Source organism: Pyrus communis, chromosome 15 (genome assembly GCF_041283825.1).
Source record: "Pyrus communis isolate YQ-2024b chromosome 15, ASM4128382v1, whole genome shotgun sequence".
In the NCBI taxonomy this organism is placed as follows: Eukaryota; Viridiplantae; Streptophyta; class Magnoliopsida; order Rosales; family Rosaceae; genus Pyrus; species Pyrus communis.
Genome location: NC_142579.1, coordinates 34304941 through 34319691, shown reverse-complemented (window position 1 = coordinate 34319691; position 14751 = coordinate 34304941). Strand labels below are relative to the sequence as shown.

Here is a 14751-nt window from a genome sequence, read left to right as displayed (position 1 = left end):
GTAAATTTACGTGAAAAGTCAAGTAGAGTAAACAAAGAATTCATGTGTTTGTAATATAGGACATCACATTTTGTAGATCATTTTGTATTACGCGAAAGTGACCTCCATAGATAAGATCGCTTTAAGCCGGATAATACTTTAGCATACAGTGTAAGCATTTCCAGTAGAATTTAATGAAATTGCTTTGAAAAAAAAACACGAAGTATAGACAGAAAGAGAAACTTTGTTTTGGAAAACGAGGTCACATGGATGTCAAGAAAAACTTGCTGAGTGATCTACAACCACACATTATCGTATACTTCGAGATGGAAGAAACTGGATAAGGATTATCTTCAAATTCTTTTTGTGGGAATCCAAAAATTAATTATTTTGTTCGTTCATCGTACATCGTGCGATCAATTTTCGTTAGGTATTATTTATATTCAATTTTAAATTTTAAATTTAAAATAATTTTTAATTACATAATGTACGACGAACGAACACAATTGATTAATCATTCAGATCTTCACAAAAAAATTCGGAAATGATCTTATTCCGAAGAAACTACCTTTACCTAGTCTGGAATCTGCAATAGCTAAATAATTTTATATTGGCCTTAAAATTTTATCAATTCAATAACTAAATAATTTTATATTGGCCTTAAACTTTGAGAGGTCACGTCGCTGTCACTATGAGTAATTAATTGATTGTATCCGTTGCTATTTGCGAAGGATTTACTATACAAAATGTTTATATTATAATTTATTATACAAAGATATTTTGGCAAAAAAATTAATAAAATATAAAATTATTTAGTTATTGAATTGATAAAAACAGATCGTCGAAATTAGTAAAAGAAATAAACTGTTTGTCTATTTATTACAATTAATTAACTACATTTTAATTGATTTTTCTAAAAAGATACTTTTTAGAAGGTGTTTTATAATATAATTGGTTCCTAAAATGTATGGCGAACCAATGTTCTTGAGTACGAGAACCAATGTTCTTGCGTACGAATTACTCCACACTTTTTTTTCTGGAGCCTAGTATATCCAAATAGGGGAAATCTAGCACACCCTATATACCCCTCATTCCTGAGTCAATCACCAAAAAGGGCACAAAGCGCTAGTGGATACATATATACATATACATACACACATATATACACATGCATATACATCTAATATACATACATACACATATATATGTATAGATACTAGTCCTGTGCATTAGGGCATTGGAGGAGGAAACTTATCAGTTGGAATGAGGCCCAGCCGTAACAAACCAGTTTCATCTTTATCCTTCATTTTAGTAGGATTAATACTCGGATTATTAACTTTGGCAGTAATTTTGTTGGCAACCTCAAGCGCCTTCTCATCTTCTTCTTCTTCAGAGATAACGTCGACAGTAGCTGCTGCTTCAGCAGCAACTGGAGACTCTCTTCCTGCTTTATCATCCGCTCAACCACCACCACCACCACAACCTCCACTCCTAACTACAGCGGCCGCAGCTCCTGCTCCTTCTCCTGCCCCTCAAATATTAGTGAGTCTCTCTCTCTCTCTCTCTCTCTCTCTCTCTCTCTCAATTTTCTTAATTATATATCTCAAGTTAATCTGGTGTTTTGTTGATTAGGCAGCTGATGTGTTGCAAGAGACGATAATCCAGAAAGTAGAGGGAGATGTAACTAATTATACAGCTAAAAAGAATGATGACGTTGCTAATAGAACAGTGTTCATCAGGGGCAGCCAGCTTGATAAAGTAGAAGCAAGTTTGGGTAGAGCAAGGTCTTCCATAAGAGAAGCTGCTCTAGTTAGGAATAAAACATCTACACATCAAGACCCTGATTATGTTCCTCTAGGTCCCATATATCGCAACCCTAACGCCTTCCACAGGTACGTTACTTACAGAAAAATCGACTTCGATTAATTAGTAATTCAAATTCAAATTCACACTCAAGCTAGCATAAGAAATTATTAACAAATATTTAGGAGTTATTGGATAACTATTTCGTTTTTAGTTTTCACTCAAACGTGAAAACCAAAAAGTGAAAAACTTTTTTCTTATGTTTTCAAAGTTTAGTTCTCAGTTTTTCAAAATAATAAAACTAAACTTCCTTCTTGAGTTTTCAAATTTTAGTTTTAAATTTTTAGTTTTTTGAAAACCGAAAATAGTTACCAAACAAGTAAAAAGTACGAAATGATTATCAAACAGACTCTTAATAAATTAGTTGTTGTTATATATATCATAAAAAATAAAATGGAAAATGGCATGCAGGAGTTACCTAGAGATGGAGAAGGTGTTCAAGATATACGTATACGAAGAAGGAGAGGTTCCAATATTTCACGACGGACCATGCAGGAGTATATATTCATCGGAGGGAAGGTTTATTCATGAGATGGAGAAGGGCAAATTGTACCGTACAAAAGACCCTCACAAGGCACTTGTTTATTTCCTTCCATTCAGTGTGGTTAACATGGTTCAGTATATCTACATGCCTGAAACCTTTGATCGAAGTGGCATGAAGCTTGCTGTGGTCGACTACATCAATCTCATCTCTCACAAACATCCCTTCTGGAATCGAAGCCTCGGTGCCGATCATTTCATGTTGTCCTGTCACGATTGGGTACGTATCTTACCTCTGTTAATTACCTTCTACATACACTATATCTACCTTCTTTTTATAATTAACTATATGCACTCCAAACTGAATATTTTATAATCTTATGTGTTCTCGTAAATGAATACGGGAGGCTAAATAATTTTTTTTTTTAAAATTACTTGATTTTTATTGGATAATACTTGCATACTCTATTGTGAATAACATTCTTGACCGTACAAATTTCATAATCGAAATTGTTCAATTTCTTAATCTTTATTTGGAGACCACCCCTACAAAATCATTTCAATAGAAGATCATTTAGTCATTAAAGTGTATGGAACAAATGGACAATGTAGATACAAAGTAATATATTCATGATAACCCGTCTATTTATTTGATACATTTAAGTAGATGATTAAACAATCTCGAATCCGAAATTTTTTTTATAAGATTGATCTTCAAATGAAGATTAATAAACTGAACAGTTCTAACCGTAGATTCTATTCGGTCAAGATATGTTATTCACAAATGAAAGTATAACTGCATCTTCATATTGGGATGCAAAGTCACTTGATTTTTTTTCTTTTTAACTACCAACCCATTGCTTAATAGTAAAATAATCGTTTTCATAAAAATTAGTAAAATAACCGTTTATTAGCTTCCAAATGCATATAAGGCCAATACCAGCACACAATCTGACAATCCTCTCATTTTCTCATTTGTCTTTCTGTATGTCTCTTTCATTTTGCATATACATGCAAAGGGCCACCACTGCAATTTGTGGTTTAGAGATATCTAGCTAGCCACCCACCTTATATGATTATGTTCTCTTTGATAGAAAAAATAAAAATTAGTCATGATGGAAGACATAAGTAGGAATTACCAAAGTTTTAGGTCGTTCCAGAGTATGGAATATTCCGGATCTTAATTAATTTTAAACAAAGGTTTAAAACATTTGGAGTATTCTCATATATACGATTGTATAATGATTAATATTTAATAGTGACTAGTCCAATTGCGAGGGCGATGGCGATGTCAACGTGGCACCAACTTCAATTTCACGAGGGTTGAAACTTCCTTTAGGAATGTGGTGGGTGGGGGGAGCACTTCATACATCGAATAATAATATTCTTCTTTGTTTCTTTTCTGGTATATCTCTGACTTTATGTGGTGTCTAATATCTAGTATTTATTTTAATTTTATTTTCTCTTAACACTTATTAACAAAATGCCAATAATTCTTACAAGATATATAATTATTATTGACCTCAACCGATGTCTTTATCCCAACATCGTCACTCAATTATTTTTCTTTCATAGAAGATAGAATATCTCTCATGATTACTATCGTTATTTATTTTGGAAATAGATTATTATCATTATTAATGAACCATAGAAAACTAATTTTCTTAATTGTTTTGCTTTATTAAGTTGTTAAATATTTTAAACATATAGATCTTAACTAATATACTCTTGTGGGTTAGTATGCATTTGATCTTGTCCGACCTTAGGATACTGCAATTTTAATATTTTTATTTGGTTTTTGCAAATTTGCAAGTCCTTTACCAAAACAAAATTTCAAAATTCATATTTTAGAAATTAGGAAGTGTTTGTTTGTGGTACCAGCAATACAATACAGAGACTTTCTTTATCAAGTGGCAAGTGCCTTAGTGGCCATTGTCCTTTTCCGTATCCAATGTTTTTCTTTTTCTCTTTTTATACTTCGAAATTTCTGTGGGAAATGCACAATAATAACACCTTTTGAATAAGCTCCTACAAAACTGACGTTGGTACAAAAACGGCTATCTATATTCAGTAAATGTTTCATGAATATTTGGTAGATATTGATAATATAGCGTCGCTATTTGCATATTTATAAGTCAATATAACGTTGATATTTGGTCGCAATATAATTGTCATTGCGTTGATATTTGGTTCCAACATTGTCCTGCACTTCGTTTGAGTCGCTCCTTTGAGTAATTTTTGTCGTCGGTACAACTTGATGTAATTTTGTAAGTGCTCGTTTTAAAGGTGTCATGACTGTGCATTTCCTCTTTCTTTTTTTTTTCTTTTTTTTTTTCGATTTGGGTGCTATTATTGACACTCAAAAATCTCATTGTGCACTCTAAACATTCCATATTCATAAAGAAAAATATATTTATGAGAAGTGTGGAATACAATTTTTAGGATATCAATAATAGCAATATTTGATTTTGTATTTTTTTTTAAATTAAAAAACAAATATTTGAACTCCATAATATATTCTAATCTTAACTCATTACTTCAGTACGCCTCCCTAATCACGACTGACCTTTCCTTTCATTTTTGTTACATCTTCAGTCAATTGGGTCGTTATAATAGAACACACATCAACTAATTAAGGTCTAAATCAAATTTATTAGTTGAAATATTACATTTTGTTTCTTCTAGTTCTCTTATTGCTAAGTTCGACGGTTTGAGTGTATTAGTTGGTTGATGATATAATTGAGGCCTTGTTCATTTTACAGGGACCAACTACGACGTCCTTCGTCCCCGACTTATTCCACAACTCCATCAGAGTTTTGTGCAATGCAAACACTTCAGAAGGATTCGATCCGTCGAAAGATGCGTCATTTCCAGAGATTAATTTGAAAACATCGGAGATGCCAAGAATTGGCGGTCAGCCTCCATCGAAGCGATCCACACTAGCTTTCTTTGCAGGGCGTCTACACGGCCACATTAGGTATCTTCTCCTAAACGAATGGAAAGGCAAAGACCAAGATGTGCAAGTTTATGACCAACTTCCTCAGGGCGTGTCGTACGAGAACATGCTCAAGAGTAGCAAGTTTTGCTTATGCCCTAGCGGGTACGAAGTGGCAAGTCCAAGAGTGGTGGAAGCAATTTATGCCGAGTGTGTGCCAGTGTTGATTTCGGATGGTTACGTTCCTCCATTCAGCGATGTTTTGAACTGGAAGTCATTTTCTGTACAAGTTCCGGTCAAGAATATATCCGACATCAAGACCATATTGACAGCCATATCGAGCAGACAGTACCTCCGAATGCAGAGGAGGGTGAAACAAGTGCAACGACATTTTTTGGTGAATGGACCCCCGAAGAGATACGATGCTTTCCACATGATTGTTCACTCCATCTGGCTCAGACGCTTAAACATTCGCATTCAAGATGTATTCACCTAATTGAGTTCATCTATTTAATTAATAAAAAGTATTCCTTCAAGATGTTTTCCACATGGTTGTTACCGCATATGTATCATCCGATTGTCTTACGAAGACCTATGCGTACGCGTACGTCTAACAAAATAAGTTCGACGTAGGCAGTTGCGGGCACATAAGCTGTTGACAAATTTTCAGACATAACATAATTATATAGAGATATATATTCATAATACAAACCCGAGGTCATAAGATATAAGTAACGAGAGACCCCCCACATGGCCAGCCAAACCAGAACCATCCGTCCTGGTTTCCTGGAAGTATTTTTCCCTCTCATTTTCTTTCTACCCACATCCAAAACTGTTTCTTCCTATTCCAAACAAAATCAGATGGCTAAAATATTTGTATTAGTAATTGTTGCAAGATTGAAGCATATTTAATAATTTTTCATTCTTTATCGGATTCTAAATATTTTTAAGTTAAAATGTTCATAATAATAAATTATAGGATAATCTAAATAAATTTTATTTTTAAAGAAGTTACCAAAAAACAAAAGTCTAAATTCATTCTTCAATAATCTCGGGCTAAAATTTTATGTCAAAACCATTGGAGGATAAAAACTGTTTTTGTGGGTTAAAGCTTAAATTTTTTAAGCTAAAAATTTAGTATTGAACCCGTAAAAATAGGTTTTATTCTCCAATGATTTTGGCTTGAAATTTAGTATTTAACCTCAACCATTAGAGTTGGTCTTAGTAGATACCTATGGATAGGATATGTATATATAGACACTAGTGCTGTGCATGTGTGGTGGATGTATATGGAGCTAGCCTTTAAGGAATTAGCTAGGACACTAGGAAGAGATCATCAGCTGGAGAAAAATGAGGCCCAGTCGTAACAAACCAGTTTCATCTTTATCCTCGGTTTTAGTGGGATTAATACTCGTATTAACTTTGGCAGTATCTTTGTTGGTAATCTCAAGGGCTTCCTCCTCCTCCTCCTCCTCCTCCTCATCTTCTTCTTTTTCAGAGACAACATGGAAAGTAGCTGCAGCTTCAGCTGGTGGTAGTAGTAGTGATATTAATACTACTACTACTACTTACTCTCTTGCTGCTTTAACATCCACTCAACCACCACCACAACCTCTACTTTTTAGTTTCTCTTCACTAAATAACCTAAATACAGCCGCCCCATCTCCAGCACCTGCTCCTGCCCCTCAAATATCAGTGACTCTCTCTCTCTCTCTCTCTCTCTCTCTCTGTATGTTAATTTCTTAATCATGTCTTTACACATATTTTAAGTTAATCTTGTGTTTTGTCATTAATTAGGCAGCTGATGTGTTGCAAGAGACGATAATCCAGAAAGAAGAAGGAGACGTGATTAATACAGTGGATAATAATGTTGTTGCCAATAGAACAGTGTTCATCAGCGGCAGCCAGCTTGATAAAGTAGAAGCAAGTTTGGGTAGAGCAAGGTCTGCCATTAGAGAAGCTGCTAAAGTTAGGAATAAAACATCCACACATCAAGACCCTGATTATGTTCCTCGAGGCCCCATATATCACAACCCTAACGCCTTCCACAGGTACGTTATATAGACAAATTAAAGTCGACTTGATTAATTAATGATTTAGATTTACAGTCTACCTAACAACAAAATTAAGCGTCTGAATCGGAATTATTAACAAATATTTAGTTAATTAATTGTTGTTATACAATATAATAATTAAAAATAAAATAGAAAACGTTGGCAGGAGTTACCTAGAGATGGAGAAGGTGTTCAAGATCTACGTATACGAAGAAGGAGAGGTTCCAATATTTCACGAAGGGCCATGCAGGGGTATATATTCATCAGAAGGAAGGTTTATTCATGAGATGGAGAAGGGCAAATTTTATCGTACAAAAGACCCTCACAAGGCACTTGTTTATTTCCTTCCATTCAGTGTGGTTACTATGGTTCAGTATATCTATATGCCTGAAACATTTGATCGAAATGGCATGAAGCTTGCTGTGGTCGACTACATCAATCTCATTTCTCACAAACATCCCTTCTGGAACCGAAGCCACGGTGCTGATCATTTCATGTTGTCCTGTCACGATTGGGTACGTACATCATATGTTATCTTCTAATTATGTGTGCTAATTTTTATTTTTATTTTTAAATAAGCTATATGCACTTTAAATTGATTATTTTTTAATCTTACTTTTATTCGTAAATACAATATATATGTGGCTAAAGAAGCATTAAGAAAATCACTTGATTTTTCTTTTTAGTTACCAACTCCTTGCTTCATAATAAAATTACCGTTTATTAGCTTCCAAATGCACATAAGGCCAATGTAGCACAATCTGGCCCTACTATCTTTTTCTCAATTTTTGTCTTTCTATATGTTTGTTTCAATTTGCATATGTATATGAAGGACCACTGCAATTCGTAGTTTAGAGATATATATATGAAGCAAGGTATGTTATTTCCTTGCCTGAAGAAAACATGATTGGCAAAACCTTTGTTTCCAATACCTCAAAATTTGTGAATGGGTACAATTTTGAAGTTTGTAAAGCTCGACCGAATTTTGATTGGAAAAGATTTTTCTTGTCCTTCTATGCTTCTAACATGCTCTTGCAGCAATAATGTAGAAAGCAAAATTTCAACACATTCTTGAATTTTATTACTACCCTTTTACTCGTTGAAAAACACAATAGTCTCTGATGATGACTCATCAAGCATGCCCCACTGGCTCAAAGACACTTTCTTTGGCTGAAGCAAACGATGGTGCTACGAAGCCCAAACCATTAAAATTAGTATTGTGATTTATTTTCCTTTTCTGAGAAGATTTCCTATTGTACATAGAAGATCCTTAGGATTTTATTTCCTTTGTAAAGAGATTAGGGTTTATGTCTCCACAGGGATAAGAATACATAATGTAAAATTCCCTCACAGAGAGAAGAATACATAACAAAAAATTCCTTATAAGTTCTATTTCTATAATTTAACAATAAGAGGGTCAGTAAATTCGGTAATGATTAATCAGTACTCAAGTATTGTACCCTACAAAAATGACACCAAGTTGAAATAAATACAAAAATGACCCTTTCTTATTCAGTAGTTAGTATATATTTCATCGATATTTAATAAATTTTGTTGATATGACATCAATATTTGGTATCCATACTTCAATAACATTATTAAGATGTCGTTGATATTTGGTTGATATATTGTCTTCCACATTGTTTAAGTCGCTCCTTCAGGTCCATTTTGTAGTTGTTAAAACTTGTGCCATTTTTGTAAGAGCCCATTCTAATGGTGTCATTACTATGTGTTTCCTGAATTTTTTTATTTCAATAAATTTTAATTATGTTATTGTCACGCCAAATATCTCACTATGTATTCTAAACTTCTGTATTTAGAAAAATACACTTATGAGAAATGCAGAAATGAGATTGTTGAAGTACCAAAAATAGCACCCTTAGAATTTTGTTTATTTCTTTTTATCCTAACTTTGGTTTTTGTTTATTAAATTAAAGGGAATCGAACTCTAAACTTATTCTCATCCTAACTCATTACCTAACTCATTACCTAACTCAGTCTCGTCTTTCTTTTTCCTTCTAATTTTCTTATTGCTAAGCGATGGTATGAGTGTATTAGTTGGTCGATAATATAACCGAGTCCTTGTTCATTTTACAGGGACCATTTACGACATCCTTCGTCCCTGATTTATTCCACAACTCCATTAGAGTTATGTGCAATGCAAACACTTCAGAAGGATTTAATTCGTCAAAAGATGCGTCACTTCCAGAGATTAATCTGAAAACATCGGAAATGTCAGGAATCGGCGGCCAGCCTCCATCGAAGCGATCCGCACTAGCTTTCTATGCTGGGGGTCTGCACGGCCACATCAGGTACCTTCTCCTAAACGAATGGAAAGGCAAAGACCAAGACGTGTTAGTTTACGACAAACTTCCTCAGGGAATGTCGTACGAGAACATGTTCAAGAGCAGCAAGTTTTGCTTATGCCCTAGCGGGTACGAAGTAGCGAGTCCAAGAGTGGTGGAAGCAATTTACGCCGAGTGTGTGCCGGTGTTGATTTCAGATGGCTACGTTCCTCCATTCAGCGATGTTTTGAACTGGAACTCGTTTTCTGTACAAGTTCCGGTCAAGAATATATCCGACATCAAGACCATATTGACAGCCATATCGAGCAGACAGTACCTCCGGATGCAGAGGAGGGTGAAACAAGTGCAACGGCATTTTTTGGTGAATGGACCCCCGAAGAGATACGATGTTTTCCACATGATTGTTCACTCCGTCTGGCTCAGACGCTTAAACATTCGCATTCAAGATATATTCACCTAATTGAGCTCATCTATTTAGCTAATAAAAAGAAATCCTTCAAGATGTTTTCGACGTGGTTGTTGCTGCGTATCATCCGATTGTCTTACACGGACCTATGCGTAGGTACGTCTAACAAAATAAGTTCGACGCAGGCAGTTGCGGGCACATAAGCTGTTAATAAATGTTGAGATATAACATATATAGACATATATACATTCATAAGACAAACCTGAGGTCATAAGATAAGATCACATATGAAAACATGAGATAAAATATGGCAGCTATGTTCTCCAGCTTTCCACAACACTAACAGATCAGAAACCATCGCCATATCAACTACCAATATATAAAGAAAAAAACTTGAGAAAATAAAAACCTGGTCATACACGGGAGGCCCCTCGAGCACAACAGTCATTCGCTGAAATCCATGCTTCCACTGCGAGAGCTACTGGCATTGCGTCTATGTAATGAGAGACCCCTCACATGGCCAGCCAAACCAGAACCATCGGTCTTGGTCCCCTGGAAATATTTTTCCCTCTCAATGTGTTTTGCAGGTGGGGGTGGAAGATGCCCATTTGCAGGTGGAAGATGCCCATTTGCAGGCGGAAGATACCCATTTGATTCATGCAATGGCTCTAACGAAAGTGGTCGTATAAGTGGACGGTTCAGCCGTTCTGCTGGCTGGGTTGATCCAAGCAAGCCCGAGTGGGGGCGCTCGGTTGATTGCTCTTCATCCTCAGGCCTTACACAAGCTTTTCCTTTCCGTGGCCTGTAAAGTTTTTCAGTAAAAGACAACTGATTTCAGATCATCAAATCATACATGTTTGTAGACATCCCCATACCGAAGTTGTATGATATTTTTTCAAACCATAGTTTGCAGTGATCATAAAGAATAAAAATGTTTATACAAGGAAAACCTTAGGCCCATGTAGTTGAACATACCTTCGGACAAGCTGCTCAGCCTCCTCTTCCTCCTCAGCCTCCTCTTGGTTAAGATGGTTAACAGTTGGTGTAGGCTTACAAGAAAGTAGGAATTCATGTCTTGCAAGAACCTTCTGGAGCTGCTCATCTCAATAGCCCGAAAAACTGCCTTCTCATCCCTAGGAAAATTAAAGACAAGGTTCAGTTGGAGCTACAAGTTATACATGCAGGCATGTTTGTTTTAAAAAATAGGCAGCATCTGTACATATTCTTGTCCCCTAAACCAAGCTATCATATTTTAAAGGACTAACTACAAATCCCATTAGAGCCATACAAATATTTAAGACCACATTCCAATATCCCATCCTTCGAGTTGAAAACAAAACAATTCGGAAAGTGTTCACAATCCCACGGTTTTTCCAGTCTTGCAATATCAACTATACCACCATAGAAAATAGGAAGTTCTTCCCTTGGAGCTAAAACCAAAATGTCAATGAGCATAATTAGTAATACAGTTTAACAACGTCCAAGGCTCTTGAGCCATCTAGGTTTTATATATCTGCACTTGAATGTGCAACTATGGATTTCAACAAGAAATTTATGTAGTCCAATTACTATCACCTAATTGGAAAAACTTCATTCGCCTTTACATATTTCTTCAGCTTTAGATTAAACATCAAAACGCCACCCCAAGCAGGCGAAACTTCTCATGACATTTAAAAAGTAATGCTATCCCTGTATCCTTAAACAAAATCCAATTACGTATTGCTAACGAGGTAACTGAAGCAACTCATTATCTGGGGGAACAAACTCGCCCCGTCTAGAGTTAAACTTATCATGTACCTAATGAGATTTAATTACCATATCAACAAAATTTAGTATGAGTACAGTGCTATGCAACCAATAAAAAAGGAAAATTGTTATACTTTACAGAATAATAGAAGCCTTACCGAGAAGTCATCACAAGATGCATAATTTTTTGCTTTTGGAAAGAACATTGTTCCACAAGATCAAGTGTGAATTCATCTTTTGCCCCCTAGAGAAACATATATCTAAGAGTCAACATTACAGAAGATAATTTAAACATTAAAGGACACCTTTAAACATCAACTTGTCAACCAACCAGACATGCAATGTAATTATGTCATAATGATTAGTCATGATTAGGTTCTCTTTGATAAAAAAATAAAAATTAGTCATGATGGAAGACTTAAGTAGGAATTACCAAAGTTTTAGGTCGTTCTAGAGTATGGAATATTCCCGATCTTCATTAATTTTAAACAAAAGTTTAAAACATTTGGAGTATTCTCATATATACGATCGTATAATGGTTAATATTTAGTAGTGACTGGTCCAATTGCGATGGCGATGTCAACGTGGCACCAAACTTCAATTTCACGAGGGTTGAAACTTCCTTTACGAATGTGGTGGGTGGGGGGAGCACTTCATACATCGAATAATAATATTCTTCTTTGTTTCTTTTCTGGTATATCTCTGACTTTATGTGGTGTCTATTATCTAGTATTTATTTTAATTTTATTTTCGCTTAACACTTGCTAAAAAAATACCAATAATTCTTACAAGATATATAATTATTATTGACCTCAACCGATGTCTTTATCCCAACATCGTCACTCAATTATTTTTCTTTCATAGAAGATAGAATATCTCTCATGATTACTATCGTTATTTATTTTGGAAATAGATTATTATCATTATTAATGAACCATAGAAAACTAATTTTCTTAATTGTTTTGCTTTATTAAGTTGTTAAATATTTTAAACATATAGATCTAAACTAATAACTCTTGTAGGTTAATATGCATTTGATCTTCAGAGGTCCGACCTTAGGATACTGCAATTTTAATATTTTTATATGGTTGTTGCAAATTTGCAAGTCCTTTACCAAAACAAATTTTCAAAATTCATATTTTAGAAATTAGGACGTGTTTGTTTGTGGTACCAGCAATACAATACAGAGACTTTCTTTATCAAGTGGCAAGTGCCTTAGTGGCCATTGTCCTTTTCCGTATCCAATGTTTTTCTTTTTCTCTTTTTATACTTCGAAATTTCTGTGGGAAATGCACAATAATAACACCTTTTGAATAAGCTCCTACAAAACTGACGTTGGTACAAAAACGGCTATCTATATTCAGTAAATGTTTCATGAATATTTGGTAGATATTGATAATATAGCGTCGCTATTTGCATATTTATAAGTCAATATAACGTTGATATTTGGTCGCAATATAATTGTCATCGCGTTGATATTTGGTTCCAACAGGTCCTGCACTCCGTTTGAGTCGCTCCTTCGAGTAATTTTTGTCGTCGGTACAACTTGATGTAATTTTGTAAGTGCTCGTTTTAAAGGTGTCATGATTGTGCATTTCCTCTTTCTTTCTTTTCTTTTTTTTTCGATTTGGGTGCTATTATTGACACTCAAAAATCTCATTGTGCACTCTAAACATTTCATATTCATAAAGAAAAATATATTTATGAGAAGTGTGGAATACAATTTTTAGGATATCAATAATAGCAATCTTTGATTTTGTATTTTTTTTTAAATTAAAAAACAAATATTTGAACTCCATAATATATTCTAATCTTAACTCATTACTTCACTCCGCCTCCCTAATCACGACTGACCTTTCCTTTCATTTTTGTTACATCTTCAGTCAATTGGGTCGTTATAATAGAACACACATCAACTAATTAAGGTCTAAATCAAATTTATTAGTTGAAATATTACATTTTGTTTCTTCTAGTTCTCTTATTGCTAAGTTCGACGGTTTGAGTGTATTAGTTGGTTGATGATATAATTGAGGCCTTGTTCACTTTACAGGGACCAACTACGACGTCCTTCGTCCCCGACTTATTCCACAACTCCATCAGAGTTTTGTGCAATGCAAACACTTCAGAAGGATTCGATCCATCGAAAGATGCGTCATTTCCAGAGATTAATTTGAAAACATCGGAGATGCCAAGAATTGGCGGTCAGCCTCCATCGAAGCGATCCACACTAGCTTTCTTTGCAGGGCGTCTACACGGCCACATTAGGTACCTTCTCCTAAACGAATGGAAAGGCAAGGACCAAGATGTGCAAATTTATGACCAACTTCCTCAGGGCGTGTCGTACGAGAACATGCTCAAGAGTAGCAAGTTTTGCTTATGCCCTAGCGGGTACGAAGTGGCAAGTCCAAGAGTGGTGGAAGCAATTTATGCCGAGTGTGTGCCAGTGTTGATTTCGGATGGTTACGTTCCTCCATTCAGCGATGTTTTGAACTGGAAGTCATTTTCTGTACAAGTTCCGGTCAAGAATATATCCGACATCAAGACCATATTGACAGCCATATCGAGCAGACAGTACCTCCGAATGCAGAGGAGGGTGAAACAAGTGCAACGACATTTTTTTGGTGAATGGACCCCCGAAGAGATACGATGCTTTCCACATGATTGTTCACTCCATCTGGCTCAGACGCTTAAACATTCGCATTCAAGATGTATTCACCTAATTGAGTTCATCTATTTAATTAATAAAAAGTATTCCTTCAAGATGTTTTCCACATGGTTGTTACCGCATATATATCATCCGATTGTCTTACGAAGACCTATGCGTACGCGTACGTCTAACAAAATAAGTTCGACGGAGGCAGTTGCGGGCACATAAGCTGTTGACAAATTTTCAGACATAACATAATTATATAGAGATATATATTCATAATACAAACCTGAGGTCATAAGATATAAGTAACGAGAGACCCCCCACATGGCCAG

The 14751-nt window shown here is 35.2% G+C and overlaps 2 protein-coding genes, 1 long non-coding RNA gene and 1 pseudogene across 3 annotated transcripts; 3 read left to right on the top strand and 1 right to left on the bottom strand.

Annotated features, from left to right (window-relative positions):
* The first annotated feature begins 1091 nt into the window (after nucleotides 1-1091).
* LOC137717348 (putative glycosyltransferase At5g03795) lies at nucleotides 1092-5793 on the top strand. Its single transcript, XM_068456680.2, has 4 exons — nucleotides 1092-1521; nucleotides 1612-1871; nucleotides 2254-2602; nucleotides 5085-5793. Exons 1-4 carry the CDS (start codon nucleotides 1243-1245, stop codon nucleotides 5751-5753), a joined length of 1557 nt encoding a protein of 518 aa, XP_068312781.2. The 5' UTR covers nucleotides 1092-1242; the 3' UTR covers nucleotides 5754-5793.
* A 224-nt stretch (nucleotides 5794-6017) lies between these two features.
* On the top strand, nucleotides 6018-10149 carry LOC148690910 (putative glycosyltransferase At3g07620). Its single transcript, XM_088685487.1, has 4 exons — nucleotides 6018-6952; nucleotides 7055-7308; nucleotides 7478-7826; nucleotides 9409-10149. The coding sequence occupies exons 1-4, from the start codon at nucleotides 6608-6610 to the stop codon at nucleotides 10075-10077; spliced, it is 1617 nt and encodes a 538-aa protein (XP_088541613.1). The 5' UTR covers nucleotides 6018-6607; the 3' UTR covers nucleotides 10078-10149.
* A 79-nt stretch (nucleotides 10150-10228) lies between these two features.
* On the bottom strand, nucleotides 10229-12100 carry LOC148690909 (uncharacterized). The gene is made up of 3 exons (XR_015956515.1): nucleotides 11928-12100; nucleotides 10999-11156; nucleotides 10229-10825 (listed from the first exon to the last, which is right to left on the bottom strand). It is a non-coding gene; the product is annotated as an uncharacterized LOC148690909 (long non-coding RNA).
* A 1036-nt stretch (nucleotides 12101-13136) lies between these two features.
* Nucleotides 13137-14529, top strand: LOC148690908 (putative glycosyltransferase At5g03795; annotated as a pseudogene).
* The last annotated feature ends 222 nt before the right edge of the window (nucleotides 14530-14751 follow it).